The sequence below is a fragment of the Neophocaena asiaeorientalis genome, unplaced genomic scaffold (genome assembly GCF_003031525.2).
Source record: "Neophocaena asiaeorientalis asiaeorientalis breed wild unplaced genomic scaffold, Neophocaena_asiaeorientalis_V1.1 scaffold152, whole genome shotgun sequence".
Classification (NCBI taxonomy): domain Eukaryota; kingdom Metazoa; phylum Chordata; class Mammalia; order Artiodactyla; family Phocoenidae; genus Neophocaena; species Neophocaena asiaeorientalis.
In genome coordinates this window covers 10,300,824-10,316,072 of record NW_020185338.1, presented here as the reverse complement: position 1 = coordinate 10,316,072, position 15,249 = coordinate 10,300,824, and the positions used below count along the sequence as shown (strand labels likewise).

Sequence of the window (15,249 nt, the reverse complement as noted above, 5' to 3'; positions counted from 1 at the left end):
GAGTAGAATATTCTTCAGAATCCACAACTTAAGAAAATGTTATGCTCTTGTTGGGCTTTTAACACCATTGTGCACCTGATAACAGTTACTAGTATCAGTTAATTTTGTACCAAATAGGCTATAAAATTCTGTGTGTTCAGGATAGAGTTCTCTCAATGGCAGGGGGCCACTGAACTGGCCTGAGTTATCCCCTTGTAGATAACTGTACTTTGCAATGTCTGTGGTCTGTCTGAACTAAACAAAACACAAAGCTCTGTTTCTTTCTTGTTTACTCCAAAAAACCTTTGTTTTCCTTGTGTTCAATCCTTTCCCTAGACCAAAATACCCTGCACATTGTAGACAGATTAGTCTTTCTAGAATAATGCTCTGTTGCCCAGATTCTGAAGTGGCTTCATAGCCTTTATTAGATTGAGTCCACGCTCAACCTGGAGGCCAGCTCTTCCACAGCATGGCCTCACTGTCACTCTTACCTGTTGATGTGCATGAACCCCTCACCCAGGTCAGGCTCACCTGCTAATCCAGCCACTTTTACACCTGCCTCTTCCCAACCCTAAACTCCCTTCCTCTTGCCACCGAGCTAAATTTTACCCCCACCTCCAGATCTCACTGAAAAACCATCTTTCTTGTGAAAATCTCCCAAGTATTCTAGTTCATATTGATTTTTTTTCTGTGTATGTTGACATTGGTCTCTTGGATTCATCAGTCAGTTGAACAGTTATTTGTTGAGTGCTGACAGTATGCCAAGAACGTAATGCAAATACTGTTATTGATTATGTGCTCTGTTACATTTCTCACTTACTTATGTGTATATGTACTTACTGCCAAAAACAAACCACCTTAGGAACTGTTTGTTTTCTCACAGAATTAGACCCAAAATATCAATGCAATAAATATATCTTGAATTGACTAAAGTATATTCATGATAAACTTAACTAGGATACAGGTCACTTGTTAACTTGTCAGCTTATGATCACTATAGTAACAGGGTGATGAATCTTCTTAATAATAAATATTTTTTATTATGCTTGACCTCATTAAATCTTGCATAGTGACAGATATTGTTTAAAAATTTTTATTAACAGCTCTTTTTCCTAGCTCAAAAAGGGTATTACAGATGATAATCAGCAGAACAATTAAAAACAAAACCTCACCTCTATAGAGTTAGCCAGTGTGTAGACTTTATTACATAGGCACATTTTTTTTAAGTAAGCTGTTTTTAACATAAAATAAATCACATAGTACAAGAAGTTACATTGAATGAGGATAGATGATGAAGGAAGGAAAAGCCAAGCCTTGGATCAGCTGAATCATTCACTGGATCTTGGGTCCCTCCCTCCTGACACATTGAAATGCTCTAGGAGCGTTACAAAAATGGAGAGTGAGGAGGGGGTGCTCTTTTAGCGCTCCCTGGCTTAAAACACTGATTGATTCTGTTTCATTTCTTGAATATGGTAAACTTTCTCCAGGTTCTGTTGGCAGGTTGACTGACACAGAGGTTAAATGCATGCTGACTTAGGGTCAGAGGAGTTCATATTCTTCCCTCTGTCACCCCAGTACTTCAAAACCCTTAGATGCTTTGGTCCGACAGGTTGCTGTCAGGATCTGATTGCACATCTGCTTTTCCAGAACCGCTCCCATTGGAAACCACGTGTGGGTGCTGACCCTGAAGCACACAGAGGCCAGACAGCGATGCTTAAGGCTTCAGTCACGGTGCAGCTAGATGGTGTCCACAGCCAGCACTGAGGGTTTGATCCGAGGCAGAAGGTGGGACTGAACAGGAAGAGGATGCTAAAATTCCTTTACTTTGTCCGGCTGGAATTGAGCCATTATATTTGAGCAACTCTTAGTATAGGAACCTAAAATCAAACTAACACATACCACAAAAGAGATGCTATTTTGTAGCTTGTACACTTTTTTTTTTTTTTTTTTTTTTTTTTTGCGGTCCGCGGGCCTCTCACTGTTGTGGCCTCTCCCACTGCGGAGCACAGGCTCCGGATGCACGGGCTCAGCGGCCATGGCTCACGGGCCCAGCCGCTCCGCGGCATGTGGGATCTTCCCGGACCGGGGCACGAACCCGCGTCCCCTGCATCGGCAGGTGGACTCTCAACCACTGCGCCACCAGGGAAGCCCCTTGTACACATTTTAAAAAAATAATTACATTTTCATGTTACTAAGAGACTGTGAGGATAGGGAGGACCGACCCTTTCATCTCCTTTTGCCATAACTGTGTTACAGATAGTCCCAGAATGTTTACTAAGTTTGCTTTCCTCCCTCGATTTCTGCAGTCTTTTGTATAAAAGGATATATCTGTAAATTGTTGATCATCCCGACATAGCCCCTTGGAGGGTTAGACCGACTTCTACTTCAGGTAGTACCCAAATCCTATCAGTTCCTCTTCACCTTCACACCACTGTTGTGCTGGGTGATGCCAGAGGAACTTCCAGAGCAGTGTTCCAACTGATCTTCACCGTCCTTTTGATCCTCCATGTTTATCTGTGTTTTGAAGGCAACTACAAAATAGAGGACTGCAGGGTTGTCTGGGCAGATGGTAAAGGATAGAGACATTAAAAGAGAAAAGATGGGCCAGCTGCTTTTCCCAGTATTCAAATTTTAAACTTCTTGGTTCTTAAGATTATATGAAGAGTCCTACTGACATGAAGTATCACTGACAGACAGTGGCACCAAAGACAGTTTGTAAAATAATCCGTAACACTGGAGCTGGAAAGGATCTGAGGGAACAGTCAGTCCAGCATCCTCACTTTTTTAGCTGAGGTTTCTGAAGCCCAACTGGGAAAATTGCAAGTGACTTAACATGATGATCGTCTTCATGACTGTGTCCTTTAAGGATTCAGAGAAACCCCAATTCTCCCTGGATAAAGGGCTCGCCCACCAATGTCTTTACATCAACAGTCCTCCGTGTTCTCGTGTTTGGCCTTAGCCCCCTTTAGGGAAGCTGGTTACTGGGACAGCACCTTGACCAAATACTTACTGAACTGAATTAATTCTGTTGTTTATCCCTGCTAGGCAATCTTTTATTATTCCTGGAGCTCCTTACATTTAAGGGATGGCCTCTAGTTCAAGTATTTTTATTTATTTATTTATTTATTTGCGGTACGCAGGCCTCTCACTGTCGCGGCCCCTCCCGTTGCGGAGCACAGGCTCCGGACGCGCAGGCTCAGCAGCCATGGCTCACGGGCCCAGCTGCTCCGCGGCATGTGGGATCTTCCCGGACCGGGGCAAGAACCCGTGTCCCCTGCATAGGCAGGCGGACTCTCAACCACTGCGCCACCAGGGAAGCCCCTAGTTCAAGTATTTTGAGGTTTGGTGGCCAGTGCTGTATTTGTCATTTCTCTATATTTTTTCATATTGCCATTCTGTTTTTTGATTCTGTTCTTTTATAGCTTTTCATTACATGCAGTTATTATTTGCCTCTGTCCAGGCACTACCAAACACATTGCTATGGATAGTTTCTGCCTTTACAGGCCTGGAATTGCAAATTCAGAGATACTTTTTTTTTTTTTCCCCAATTGTTAAAAGGACTAGATTCTAAATCAGGTTTGCTAAGGCACAGTATAAGAAATGTAAAAATTCCATATTCTTACTTTAGTTAATACATGGGAAAATACTACTGACACACACATTTATGTCTCTTTCACTTTTAATTCTTTAAATACATAAATATGAGTCACAATATCCAAAGCAAGTTTCATTTAAAAAGAACATAATTAAATGGTAGAGAGATGGTGACTTGTAGGGAACTGGCACTTAGACATTGGTGATGACAATATGTTTAGAAGTTGGTGAAAATGCTATGACTAATTTTATATAAGAGCTGTCATGTTTTGAATGACACTTGTTAGTGAAATGTTAAGAGATAATTCCTTTACTAGATAATATTTTTTGTGGATTTAGCTTTTTGGTCAGTTTTGTTTGAATTTCCTGTTGCATTCTTAACATGACCTAAACTCTAGATATGCTAGAATTAACTTATAATCATCATTCGTAGAAGAGTTAAAGTTACCATTCCCACCTGGGAAAAATTTTTAAAGTAGGCTAAATGGCAGTGCTTCCTAGTCAAATCAACTTAATATTTCAAAGGTTTTTAAGAAAAATTTCAGATCATTCTCTGTTTTCCCACCACGAAACTTATTATGAGATTTAAAGCAGCTCTGAAATCATGATGTCACTTCACACGTTTCAGCCTTACTACCCCAGGCCTCCATCTTTCTTACTATGGTGACAAAATAAATGCGCGGTAACATTGGTCAGTGGTTAATGTTGGGGAAAACAAAGACCTAGCACACCAAGACTGTCCATGTACTCTATTAAATGCTTTCTTCTCCCTCTCACCATTCGAATGGTCAAGGCTTAGGCTCACAGAGCTGTCTGACGTGCAAGAACTGAATCAATAATCTGGACTGTGACAGCATCTGTGCTACTGTTATCTTTGGGCATAAAAATGTTTTTCAATATGAATAAGATATACTGTAGTTTAAGTTCAGATGCACATTAAGTGCTTAAGTGCTGACAGTTATCACTAGTTGACAGTGGAGGCAAGGAAAGAAAAATTATTTAAGTTCTCCAGGAAATAGAAGCATGCTTGTGTGCTTTAATGTGTTTGATGATAAGTAAGGGTTAGGTAGCCTTAGAGTCTAAGCGTCAGTATGCATTCAGCAAACATTTATTGAATACCTAAGTAATTTTCCTTTATTTCATTAATATCTGTTTGTCCTATCAGCACAGGATTTAAGGTAGCTGAAACTTATTATATTCCAAACTAACTTGGTGGTAGGTACTAGAAACAAAGAATAAGAGCCATTTCTTGCCTCCATGGATCACATTTCTTGGGAATATGAATTTCTAGGGAAATAAGCTCCTGCCCTCATCTACAGGATTTGAAAGGAAATCACTCTAATTTCAAATAAGAAATATTTTACATTAAAAGAATGTTCTTGGGGATTCCCTGGCAGTCCAGTGGTTAGAACTCGGCGCTTTCAATGCAGTCGCCTGGGTTCAATCCCTCATCAGAGAACTGAGATCCCGCAAGCCGTGCAGCACAGCCAAAAAGAAAAAAAAATGTTCTCAAGGGTTATGAGCCCTGCCAATAATGCAGGAGGGTTGCATGGGGTGGGGGGTGGCGGGGAGAAGAAAATAGAAGAGGAAAAAAAAACTGTCCAGATTATATTTCATATAAGTAAAATAACACAATTTTGATAAGGCATAACTAGTATATTTACAAGAGTGGCAAAGGGAGTTTAATGGTGCACCCACAAAGTACCTCACAGTCTCGTTTGATATATCATGAGTACATCTCTCATCCTCCTTTACTATAAAGTCAAAAAAGGAAGTCACCAGTCTCAAAAAAAAAAGCACAGCTCTTAATATCACGGGACATCTAATTTATATTCTAATAGTAATAGTAAGACTATGTATTGGTACAATGAACTCACTTCTAATATTTTCACATTACTGATAACATAGACAAGGATTATTTGTGGCCACACACACAAAATCCATGTCCAGGGTGGCAAACTTAGCATCTGCATATCAAAAAGGTATTTGCCCAACAGTGTTTTCTATGTAGGCTATTAACAAAACTACATAGAAACTACATCTCAAAATATATGGTATTATATTTCCCACCCCCCTAAACGCCACCCATAATCAACTTCCAAAAAACAGTAGAGGGAAAACAAATCTGATGAAATCAAGGTGGTAGGTTTTTAAAAATGAATGATAATATGATTGGTGAATGTAGATAGCATGGAAGGGATTTCCCCATCCCTTGGTTTAAAAAAAAAAATGTCCAGGTGAAAGTACAAAGGCAATGAGAATTAACCAACAGGAAAAAAAGGGTCCAACCACCGATACACATGTGATGCTAGCAGGTGAAGCACAGATCTTGAGAGGGTGCACAGGTGCTAACCTTGGGTAAAGAAGGTGGTAGAATGACCTTCACCTTGCCAACTCTTCAACCCATTTCAATGTTTTTTATAAGGAATCTCATGTGCTTTTAGCACAACAGGGGAAGGGCTAGGCCTTGGAGTCCTCAGTTGACAAAGACCTCTAGGGGACTCCACTGTATTTCAAAGAGCATGAAAAACCACTTATCAAACTAAAAACAGAGTCCTAATACTGTTGAAACGAAACCTATATGTAGAAGGGATCTTGTTAAGAATCTAGCCCAAATCCAATCTAAGAGTCCCTTTCATAGCATTTAGGATGGGTTATTTTAGCCTTTGGGCATTTGCAGCAACTGGAAGTTTTACTGTTCGAGTCCATTCCTCTTTAGAACAACTCATTACAAAGTTCTTTCTTATATTGAAGCAAACATCTGTCATCTATAAAGCTCCTCTTTTTGCCCTTTGAAGCAACACAGGAAAAGTCCAGTTCCTCTCCCCTTTTATAGCTCAACAGAGATTTCAAGGCAGCCATTGTATCATTCCCTCTTTTTCCCTTTCCAGCTATACCTTCTGTTCTTCAGAGGAAGTATTCCCCTATTCCATGTATAATCACACTCTCCACAACCCTGGCCACCTGACTGGACACAATCAATTTATTAACATCTCTTTTAAAATGTGGTTCCCAGAATTGAACCCAGCCCTTCATCCAGATGTGGACTGACCAGTGCGGCATGCAGGACTCCCTAGACTTCTGTTACCACAGGCTGAATGCATTAGTTTTGTGAATAGCTATGATATACTCCCGATTCAAAACTGAACTCATTTCCCCCAAGAAAACATTTTATACAAAAACTGCTGTGAAACCAGGACTTTCCAACACCCTTCCCATTAACACACACAGGTAAACACATACATCCGTACACACATAGGTACCCCATTTTGTACTTAGTGGGCTGCATTTAAGAAACTCAGAATATAGAGTTTCTCATTAATGCCTATTTAATTTCATCCTTTTAGTTTCAGTCTTATGTTCAGGTATTTCAAAAAATTACAATGATTTCTATATCCTAATGTCAATACATAGAATTCAGTGAATATTCATGGAATGAACTAATCCCGAATCTGCCAGTCAACAGACTAAGTTATATGTCTATTTCTATGTCATCTACAAATCGGATAACCCTTACTCTATTCTTCATGGGAGAAACAGGAAGGCAGGTTAAAGCTGCCTTTAAATTGTTGAGCTCGTATCCTCTTTGGGATGCAGAGGTACAGAATGTGAGCTGGAACAGATGAAGAGAAAGAATATTGAGTGTCCTAGATTCTTGGAATCAGGATTTAGTGTTCCCAACATTAGAAAAATATGGCTTTCCCTCATCTCTACCCTAGAGTCTTCTGCCTTTTAGATCTATTACAATACTGTGATTATCAAACTCTGCATTTTTAGGAAAAGCTCATACAAGCTCAGTTTTGAAACGGCTTTTAAAATGATCTTTTCAACTTACACTCCCTGTAAAGTTTGAGTTAAAGAGACACACGCAGCTGTCTATTGGCTATGAGGTATAAAGAGTTCCCAAATGCCCCTGACAGATGCCTGAGATACATGTATCCATCTGTTTCAGGAATCAAAAATGGCCTATACTTTTCAGTGTGAATTTGGAAATTCATTGAGGTTTAAGCTGTCTCCTGAATTGAAGATAATCTTACAATGAACGTTCTTTTTCCCCAGAGTGAAGAAAAGTAAAAGCTCAATTTTGCTTTCCCTTCAATAGCCACTCTTCGCAGAATGTGGGGCTACTCACAGAATTTAGAAGTGTCCTCTTGTGCCTTTTTTCCATTGTCTACTGTGACTCAGGGTGATGAACCCTGGGACTGATGCCTTAGAAAGATGGAAGAAGTGTTTCAGTCAACACTATCTAGAACCAGGAGGGAAGCATCTCAAAAACTTCTGTTGCAGTGTTAACATTTGAAGAATGGAGACACCTATGAAAGGTCTAGCAGACCCAAAGAGGAAACCGGTTTTGTACCTTTTCTCAACTTTTTCTAAGGGGAGTGACAGGGATGGAGTCTTAGTTAATTAACTTCTCAAGATTGTTTTCCAGAAACTGATGTAAGTGACAGATGAACATCGGAAGGAAATCACGCCAACAATGATGTTGGGAGTTTCTTTTCCTGACTTTATCAGTCACAAACCATACCCAAGTGCTGTGAGATAAGCAGAGTGGAGAGGAGGCTTAATTATACAGTAGGCTCCAAAAAGTCAGGTGATGCAGGTGCTTCAGGCATGATCAGAGCCTCTCCAAAGCAAGCACCTTAGGGCTTCCTGTTAGAATACAGGTAACTACAAACAGGGAGGTCCAATACACTGTTCCCAACGTGGAGTAGCCATGGGAGGCAGTGCCTTGAACTTCAGCTATTCAGGAAGACATCCCGTCGTGATGCTCAGGTCAGGGCCCCCTGCAGTAGGGCTTTGTCACTGGACCCCACACTCCTTGGGATTTTCCATTTCATCTCCTTCAAAGTCTGGCTTCAAACTCTTTTTTTGCTCAATTTCCACCTGTCAAGAATACAAGTTGGAGAGAAATATCAGAAGAAATATCAGGAAAACATCCCAACAAATAAATAAACCAAAAGAGAAAAGCTCACTAGGTTCTTTGAGAGTCCTTGTAATTTGGTTAATGTTCTGGGCTTTAGTCACACCAAGCTACTGGCCATGTGTATATTATGGCTCTGTCTTTGCACATGCCCTTTGCTTGGTCTGGAATTCCTCTCCCTCTCAGTCCACCTGGAAAATTCTTATTCTTTGCCTTACACAGCTACTCAAAGGTCACCTCTTCTGTGAAGCTATTCTTGACTCAGCAGGTAGAGTCAGGCGCTCCTCTGTGTATATTCCCACTACACCCTGTACCCGCTACACCACAGACTTCGTAGGACAGGGCAGGCCCTTGTTCACTACTGTACCCCTATAATATGGGCATACAGCAGGCAATCACAAAGGTTTATCAAATGAATGAATTCCTTTGCAGCTGGTTCTTTACACTCTCCGTTATTTTATCCCTTTAAAAAGTCTCCAAGTGGATAAGTATTGTAGTGTTTACGGTTCTGCCTATATCTTTTGGAAAATACTGTAGCTATAACTGTAAAGAGATTAATAAATTAATCTTGCCTTGAGAGTGATATACCTCATCTGAAGCCTTTGATAAATCAAGCAGGGAATCCTTTGAGCTGAAGGAGTTTCATAATTAAAGCCGCTCTTCTCAATACCACTTGGATATTTATGATGAGGGAAACAATCCAAGACAGAACAGTTGACTAGGGTCATGTTTGAGGAAAGTGCTGGGTTTTTTCCTGGCCACAAGATGGAGTATTTGTTCTTTTTGGTAGTTTAATGTTTTAAATCACGCAAGTAAGGAAATAAAGAACAATTAAATGATCATATAAATCTAAGGATGTTATTACGAATAGAAAATTATTAAACCACTTTGCCAAATCCTTCTTCAGTAACCCCCTGTTTTCCGTCTTTGGCATATAATCTCCTATTGAATTTCTAACTACTCAGGATACAATCACTATTTGTGTCGGAAATCTCCAACTTCATTTCCTCCTTCACAGCCCTGATCCTGTTACTATTATAGAAGCTTGCCTGCCTTTTGAGTTTGTCCAGTTATGGCCCAGTGACCAGGTTGTATGACTTGGTATATGTCATACTTCACTATGACATACTGTCATACATTGTGTCATACTTCACTATGTAAACTTCATTCAGATCCACTTCATCAACACCTGTAGCTGAAATATATGCTTTGGGTTAGCATTTTCCTGACCCTCTCTCCACTTCCAAACTCACTCCCCTGCACATAAATTATATGACAAATGAGTAATAATAATCCCATTACTCTGTTGTTGTTCATGATGACTGAAAGACATTATATACTCCTCCTTCATCAGCCTGTACTTCTCTTTCCAACCTTTCTCTTGCCTGCTAGAGAGATTATTCATTTAACTCAGAGCAGACTCAACCACAACTATGCATGGTAAACCGCCTGCAAGGTGGTAGGAGAATGCCGTGCACCCTGGGCAGGCACTGCTAAAAGGAATGAGAAGGGGGAGGGCATGCGGGTGCACAGACAGACTTGGAAACATGAGCCAGATGCCTCCCGAGGCTACCTTGTAGCTGTAGTGTGCAGAATAATTGACCCACTTCCTGACGTCGGTCTTGTCTTCCACAGAGATGGATCTTACGGCAGCTTTGGAGGCAGAAGTTGTAGGCATGCTGAACTCGACGTTAATGTGATTGGCGAATCTGGAAGGCACTTCCCGGTCAGAGCCAAGTTCAAGATGGCAGAAGAAACAGTGTGGGTGACCAGAAGCTATGAAAGAAAGACAAAGAATCTAGGGTTCGGGTTCTTTGGGGAGGAAGTAGAAGAGCCTCAGTAACAAACAAAAGGAGGCCTGGCAGTCTTTAAGAGCATCCAGCTCTGAGCAGAGGATCTGCCTCGGCAGAAATCACACTGCATGTGCTTCAGACCCTTTGACGTAACACTATGCGACTACAGTAGCCTGGTAGCCTAGCAATAAAACCCATGACCTGAGAAATGGAGTGCATTCTGCCTGCTCAGGTCAGAGTGCTCTGTGAACACAGTAGAAATACTATGAAATAGAGGTTGTAGATTGGCAGAAAGGAATAAAAGAGATCAGCACAGTAGAAATACTATGAAATAGAGGTTGTAGATTGGCAGAAAGGAATAAAAGAGATCAGCACTTAGCACCTAATAAAACATCAAAGACGGCCACCTGGAGCAAAATCATCAATTTCCTTTGGAAGATGAATTTTCTTAATAGCATTTGATTTTTTTTTTTTTTTTTTTTCGAATAGAAAATTATTAAACCACTTTGCCAAATCCTTCTTCAGTAACCCCCTGTTTTCCGTCTTTGGCATATAATCTCCTATTGAATTTCTAACTACTCAGGATACAATCACTATTTGTGTCGGAAATCTCCAACTTCATTTCCTCCTTCACAGCCCTGATCCTGTTACTATTATAGAAGCTTGCCTGCCTTTTGAGTTTGTCCAGTTATGGCCCAGTGACCAGGTTGTATGACTTGGTATATGTCATACTTCACTATGACATACTGTCATACATTGTGTCATACTTCACTATGTAAACTTCATTCAGATCCACTTCATCAACACCTGTAGCTGAAATATATGCTTTGGGTTAGCATTTTCCTGACCCTCTCTCCACTTCCAAACTCACTCCCCTGCACATAAATTATATGACAAATGAGTAATAATAATCCCATTACTCTGTTGTTGTTCATGATGACTGAAAGACATTATATACTCCTCCTTCATCAGCCTGTACTTCTCTTTCCAACCTTTCTCTTGCCTGCTAGAGAGATTATTCATTTAACTCAGAGCAGACTCAACCACAACTATGCATGGTAAACCGCCTGCAAGGTGGTAGGAGAATGCCGTGCACCCTGGGCAGGCACTGCTAAAAGGAATGAGAAGGGGGAGGGCATGCGGGTGCACAGACAGACTTGGAAACATGAGCCAGATGCCTCCCGAGGCTACCTTGTAGCTGTAGTGTGCAGAATAATTGACCCACTTCCTGACGTCGGTCTTGTCTTCCACAGAGATGGATCTTACGGCAGCTTTGGAGGCAGAAGTTGTAGGCATGCTGAACTCGACGTTAATGTGATTGGCGAATCTGGAAGGCACTTCCCGGTCAGAGCCAAGTTCAAGATGGCAGAAGAAACAGTGTGGGTGACCAGAAGCTATGAAAGAAAGACAAAGAATCTAGGGTTCGGGTTCTTTGGGGAGGAAGTAGAAGAGCCTCAGTAACAAACAAAAGGAGGCCTGGCAGTCTTTAAGAGCATCCAGCTCTGAGCAGAGGATCTGCCTCGGCAGAAATCACACTGCATGTGCTTCAGACCCTTTGACGTAACACTATGCGACTACAGTAGCCTGGTAGCCTAGCAATAAAACCCATGACCTGAGAAATGGAGTGCATTCTGCCTGCTCAGGTCAGAGTGCTCTGTGAACACAGTAGAAATACTATGAAATAGAGGTTGTAGATTGGCAGAAAGGAATAAAAGAGATCAGCACAGTAGAAATACTATGAAATAGAGGTTGTAGATTGGCAGAAAGGAATAAAAGAGATCAGCACTTAGCACCTAATAAAACATCAAAGACGGCCACCTGGAGCAAAATCATCAATTTCCTTTGGAAGATGAATTTTCTTAATAGCATTTGATTTTTTTTTTTTTTTTTTTTTCGGTATGCAGGCCTCCCACTGTTGTGGCCTCTCCTGCTGCGAAGCACAGGCTCTGGACGCGCAGGCCCAGCAGCCATGGCTCACGGGCCCAGCCGCTCCGCGGCATGTGGGATCTTCCCAGACCAGGGCACGAACCCATGTCCCCAGCATCGGCAGGCGGACTCTCAACCACTGCGCCACCAGGGAAGCCCAGCATTTGATTTTTTTTTTTTTTTTCCGGTACGCAGGCCTCTCACTGTTGTGGCCTCTCCCGTTGCGGAGCACAGGCTCTGGACACACAGGCTCAGCGGCCGTGGCTCACAGGCCCAGCCGCTCCGCGGCATGTGGGATCCTCCCGGACCGGGGCACGAACCCGTGTTCCCTGCATCGGCAGGCGGACTCTCAACCGCTGCGCCACCAGGGAAGCCCTGTTATTTTTTTAAAAATGCTTTTGGCACGTTTTTTTGGTGAACGGCATATACGGCATATAAAAATGACAAAGCGCTTAGAAACAGCACATATGCTTTAGGGAAGCATGTGGAACGCTGGAGAGAATACAGACTAATAGTCAGGATACCTGGGTTTGACCTGCAGCTCTCCTAAGTGCAGAGATCCCACACCCAAGTCCTTTTTGTTCTCTCCAGGCCTCAATTCCTCACGTGTGAAGTGGCTGAGTTGGGCGGTGGTGGAAAAGGGTAGGCTGGATAATGCCAGGCGTCGTCCCTTACCGCTATTTAACTCTATAAATCTATGGCTAGTTCTACTGTATTTGGAAGGCAAACTTACGGTTTGATTTTCATTTGAGGATTGTTACTAGATTATTTGAGGGAAAAGAGTCAGAACTTAGTTCCATGGCGATCACTACTGCAGCCTCGTCCTCGTTCATCGGATGTAACAGGAAATGTTTGTTGATAACTCTAAGCCAAGTACTGTGCTTTATGCAGATTCTCTCACTTCTCTCTCTTCATAACAGTCCCTTGAGGTCATAATTATTACGCTGCACAAATGAGGAAACTAAGGCTTCGGAAGGTAAGGTCAACTGCCCAAGGTCATAGCTAGAAAGTGGCAGAGCCAGGAACTGGACCCAGCAGTCTGACTCCCAGGTGTTCTTAACCCATTTGTCTGAGTCATAACCTCACAGTCCTCAAACCTCAAGACAGGTTTGCAGGGTGACAGGGGTGGAGAAAAAGGAAGCTGTAAGAAACCCATAAAGTAACTCACTGTGGATAAACCATGTGACTCTGACTTCATTATGTAACTGAAACAGCCCTTAGTTATCCGAGTTTCCCCAAATAAACAGTTCCAATTTCCTTTATTGGTCTGGGCAGGACTTTTTAATCTCGGAGCCTGAGGACATACACACCCGCTCTCCAAGGAAAACAAACAGAGTGAAGTATTTGTTTTGCTCTGTTTCACAAATGTAACATATTTCAATGGGTCTTTCTAAAGAGTAATACTTTGGAAAATTAATTGAAAAAATTGCAGTTTTTTTAGGAAAGGAATTTAAGATATATGTAGTAGTAAAAATTATATTATTTGAAAATGAATCCAATTTTTTTTTTTTTTTTTTGCGGTATGCGGGCCTCTCACTGTTGTGGCCTCTCCCGTTGCGGGGCACAGGCTCCGGACGCGCAGGCCCAGCGGCCATGGCTCACGGGCCCAGCTGCTCCGCGGCATGTGGGATCTTCCCAGTCCGGGGCACGAACCCGCGTCCCCTGCATCGGCAGGCGGACTCTCAACCACTGCGCCACCAGGGAAGCCCGAATCCAATTTTTTTAAATTGTGTACCACAGATGTAATTATATAGCTGTCACTTACTGAACACTTATTACAGGCCAGAGACTGTGCTAAACACTTAAAAACATTACTAATTCCATTCTTTAATTAGCTAGGTGTTAATAACCCTATTTTATAAAAGAGGAAACTTGAGATTTCTCTGAAAGGTTTAAGTAAATTGCCTGAGGTCACACAGCCATTAACTTGTAGTACTGGGAATAAGACTCATTATCTAACTGACTCCAAATTATGTCCTACACTCCTCTCAATATATTGCTATAGATTTAGATCATTACAAAGTATTTAGAGGAGTTTCTTAATTTAATTCAATAGCAACCTGAACAACAGTTTTATCTAATTACCCTTATTTACACATGGTTGGAACACTGAAAATCATAACTTTCCACAAAACTGGCCCCCCTCTTCTCACCCCACCAAAGCATATTCACAGAAAATTCTATGAAAGCAACATTCTCTCTTGAGTTCTAGCATCAGCTAATGCATGTGTAGGGCTAGTGGACAGATAGGGAAGTACAATTTTGAAAGCTAGTATAATTTAATTCATGTTAATGAACTAATGAGCTCACATTATGTCATCTTCCTTGATGAAGCTGAGAAAATTCAATATTAAAATTCAGATTTCTATTTTCCATAGAAGGGGAATCATATTAGAATTGTTTTCCCTTCACCTGATCTAATGAGAACTGGAATTCCAGCAAAGAAAGCTACCTATGCAGAACAGAATGTTTTGTTTCCTGGCAGACAATCTGGGAAAGCACAGAAACTTGTTCTGGTGCCTTCTAGGATTAAAGGGAAGCTCTTGGGATTAGGACGGGAGGGGTCCTGGGAGAGCACAGATAGAGGGACCCTGCTGGTGGGAGCCATGTTGGAATCCAGTGGCAGCTTGTTAGCCTTTTGATGGCTTGATTGGGATAAGCCTGCCGTGGCTGCAGACTTGAGGTGCCGACAAAGCCCAGGATGCCAACCTGCTGGCCCATGCTGCCCTGCTGACCATCCTATCTGTTGGGGCTAGGGTTGCAGGGCCACTGCAGGTGGGAGCAGATGTGCAGAGGTTCAGTCCTCTTTCACTGTAAATAGAGGTGTGAGGATTATGAAAAATGGCCTATGAAAGGCACCTTCCCAAAGCTATCTCAAGACTAAGAAGAGCTCAGAAAAGGGACAGTTACTAACAGATCATCGTCAATTCTCTGGCTTCACGGATGGAGCAGTGGATGGGGAGGGCAGGGGCTGGGCACAGAGAATACCAGCAATGGTAAGAACTTGCATTCTGACTGGAATTCAGATCCTGT

The 15,249-nt window shown here is 41.9% G+C and overlaps 1 protein-coding gene across 2 annotated transcripts in view; it reads right to left on the bottom strand.

The window, feature by feature from the left end:
• Positions 1-3,640: 3,640 nt before the first annotated feature.
• STON2 (stonin 2) overlaps positions 3,641-15,249 on the bottom strand; it is a 146,478-nt gene continuing 134,869 nt past the window's right edge. The window contains exons 6-7 of one of the 2 annotated variants that reach the window (XM_024736319.1): positions 11,482-11,684; positions 3,641-8,460 (exon numbers count right to left, since the gene is read on the bottom strand). In XM_024736319.1, the coding sequence (XP_024592087.1) occupies positions 8,377-8,460; positions 11,482-11,684 (287 nt within the window). In that variant the 3' untranslated portion in view covers positions 3,641-8,376. Of the gene's footprint in view, positions 8,461-10,813; positions 11,685-15,249 lie in introns of those variants that run through there. The other variant, XM_024736318.1, reaches the window with a different exon arrangement.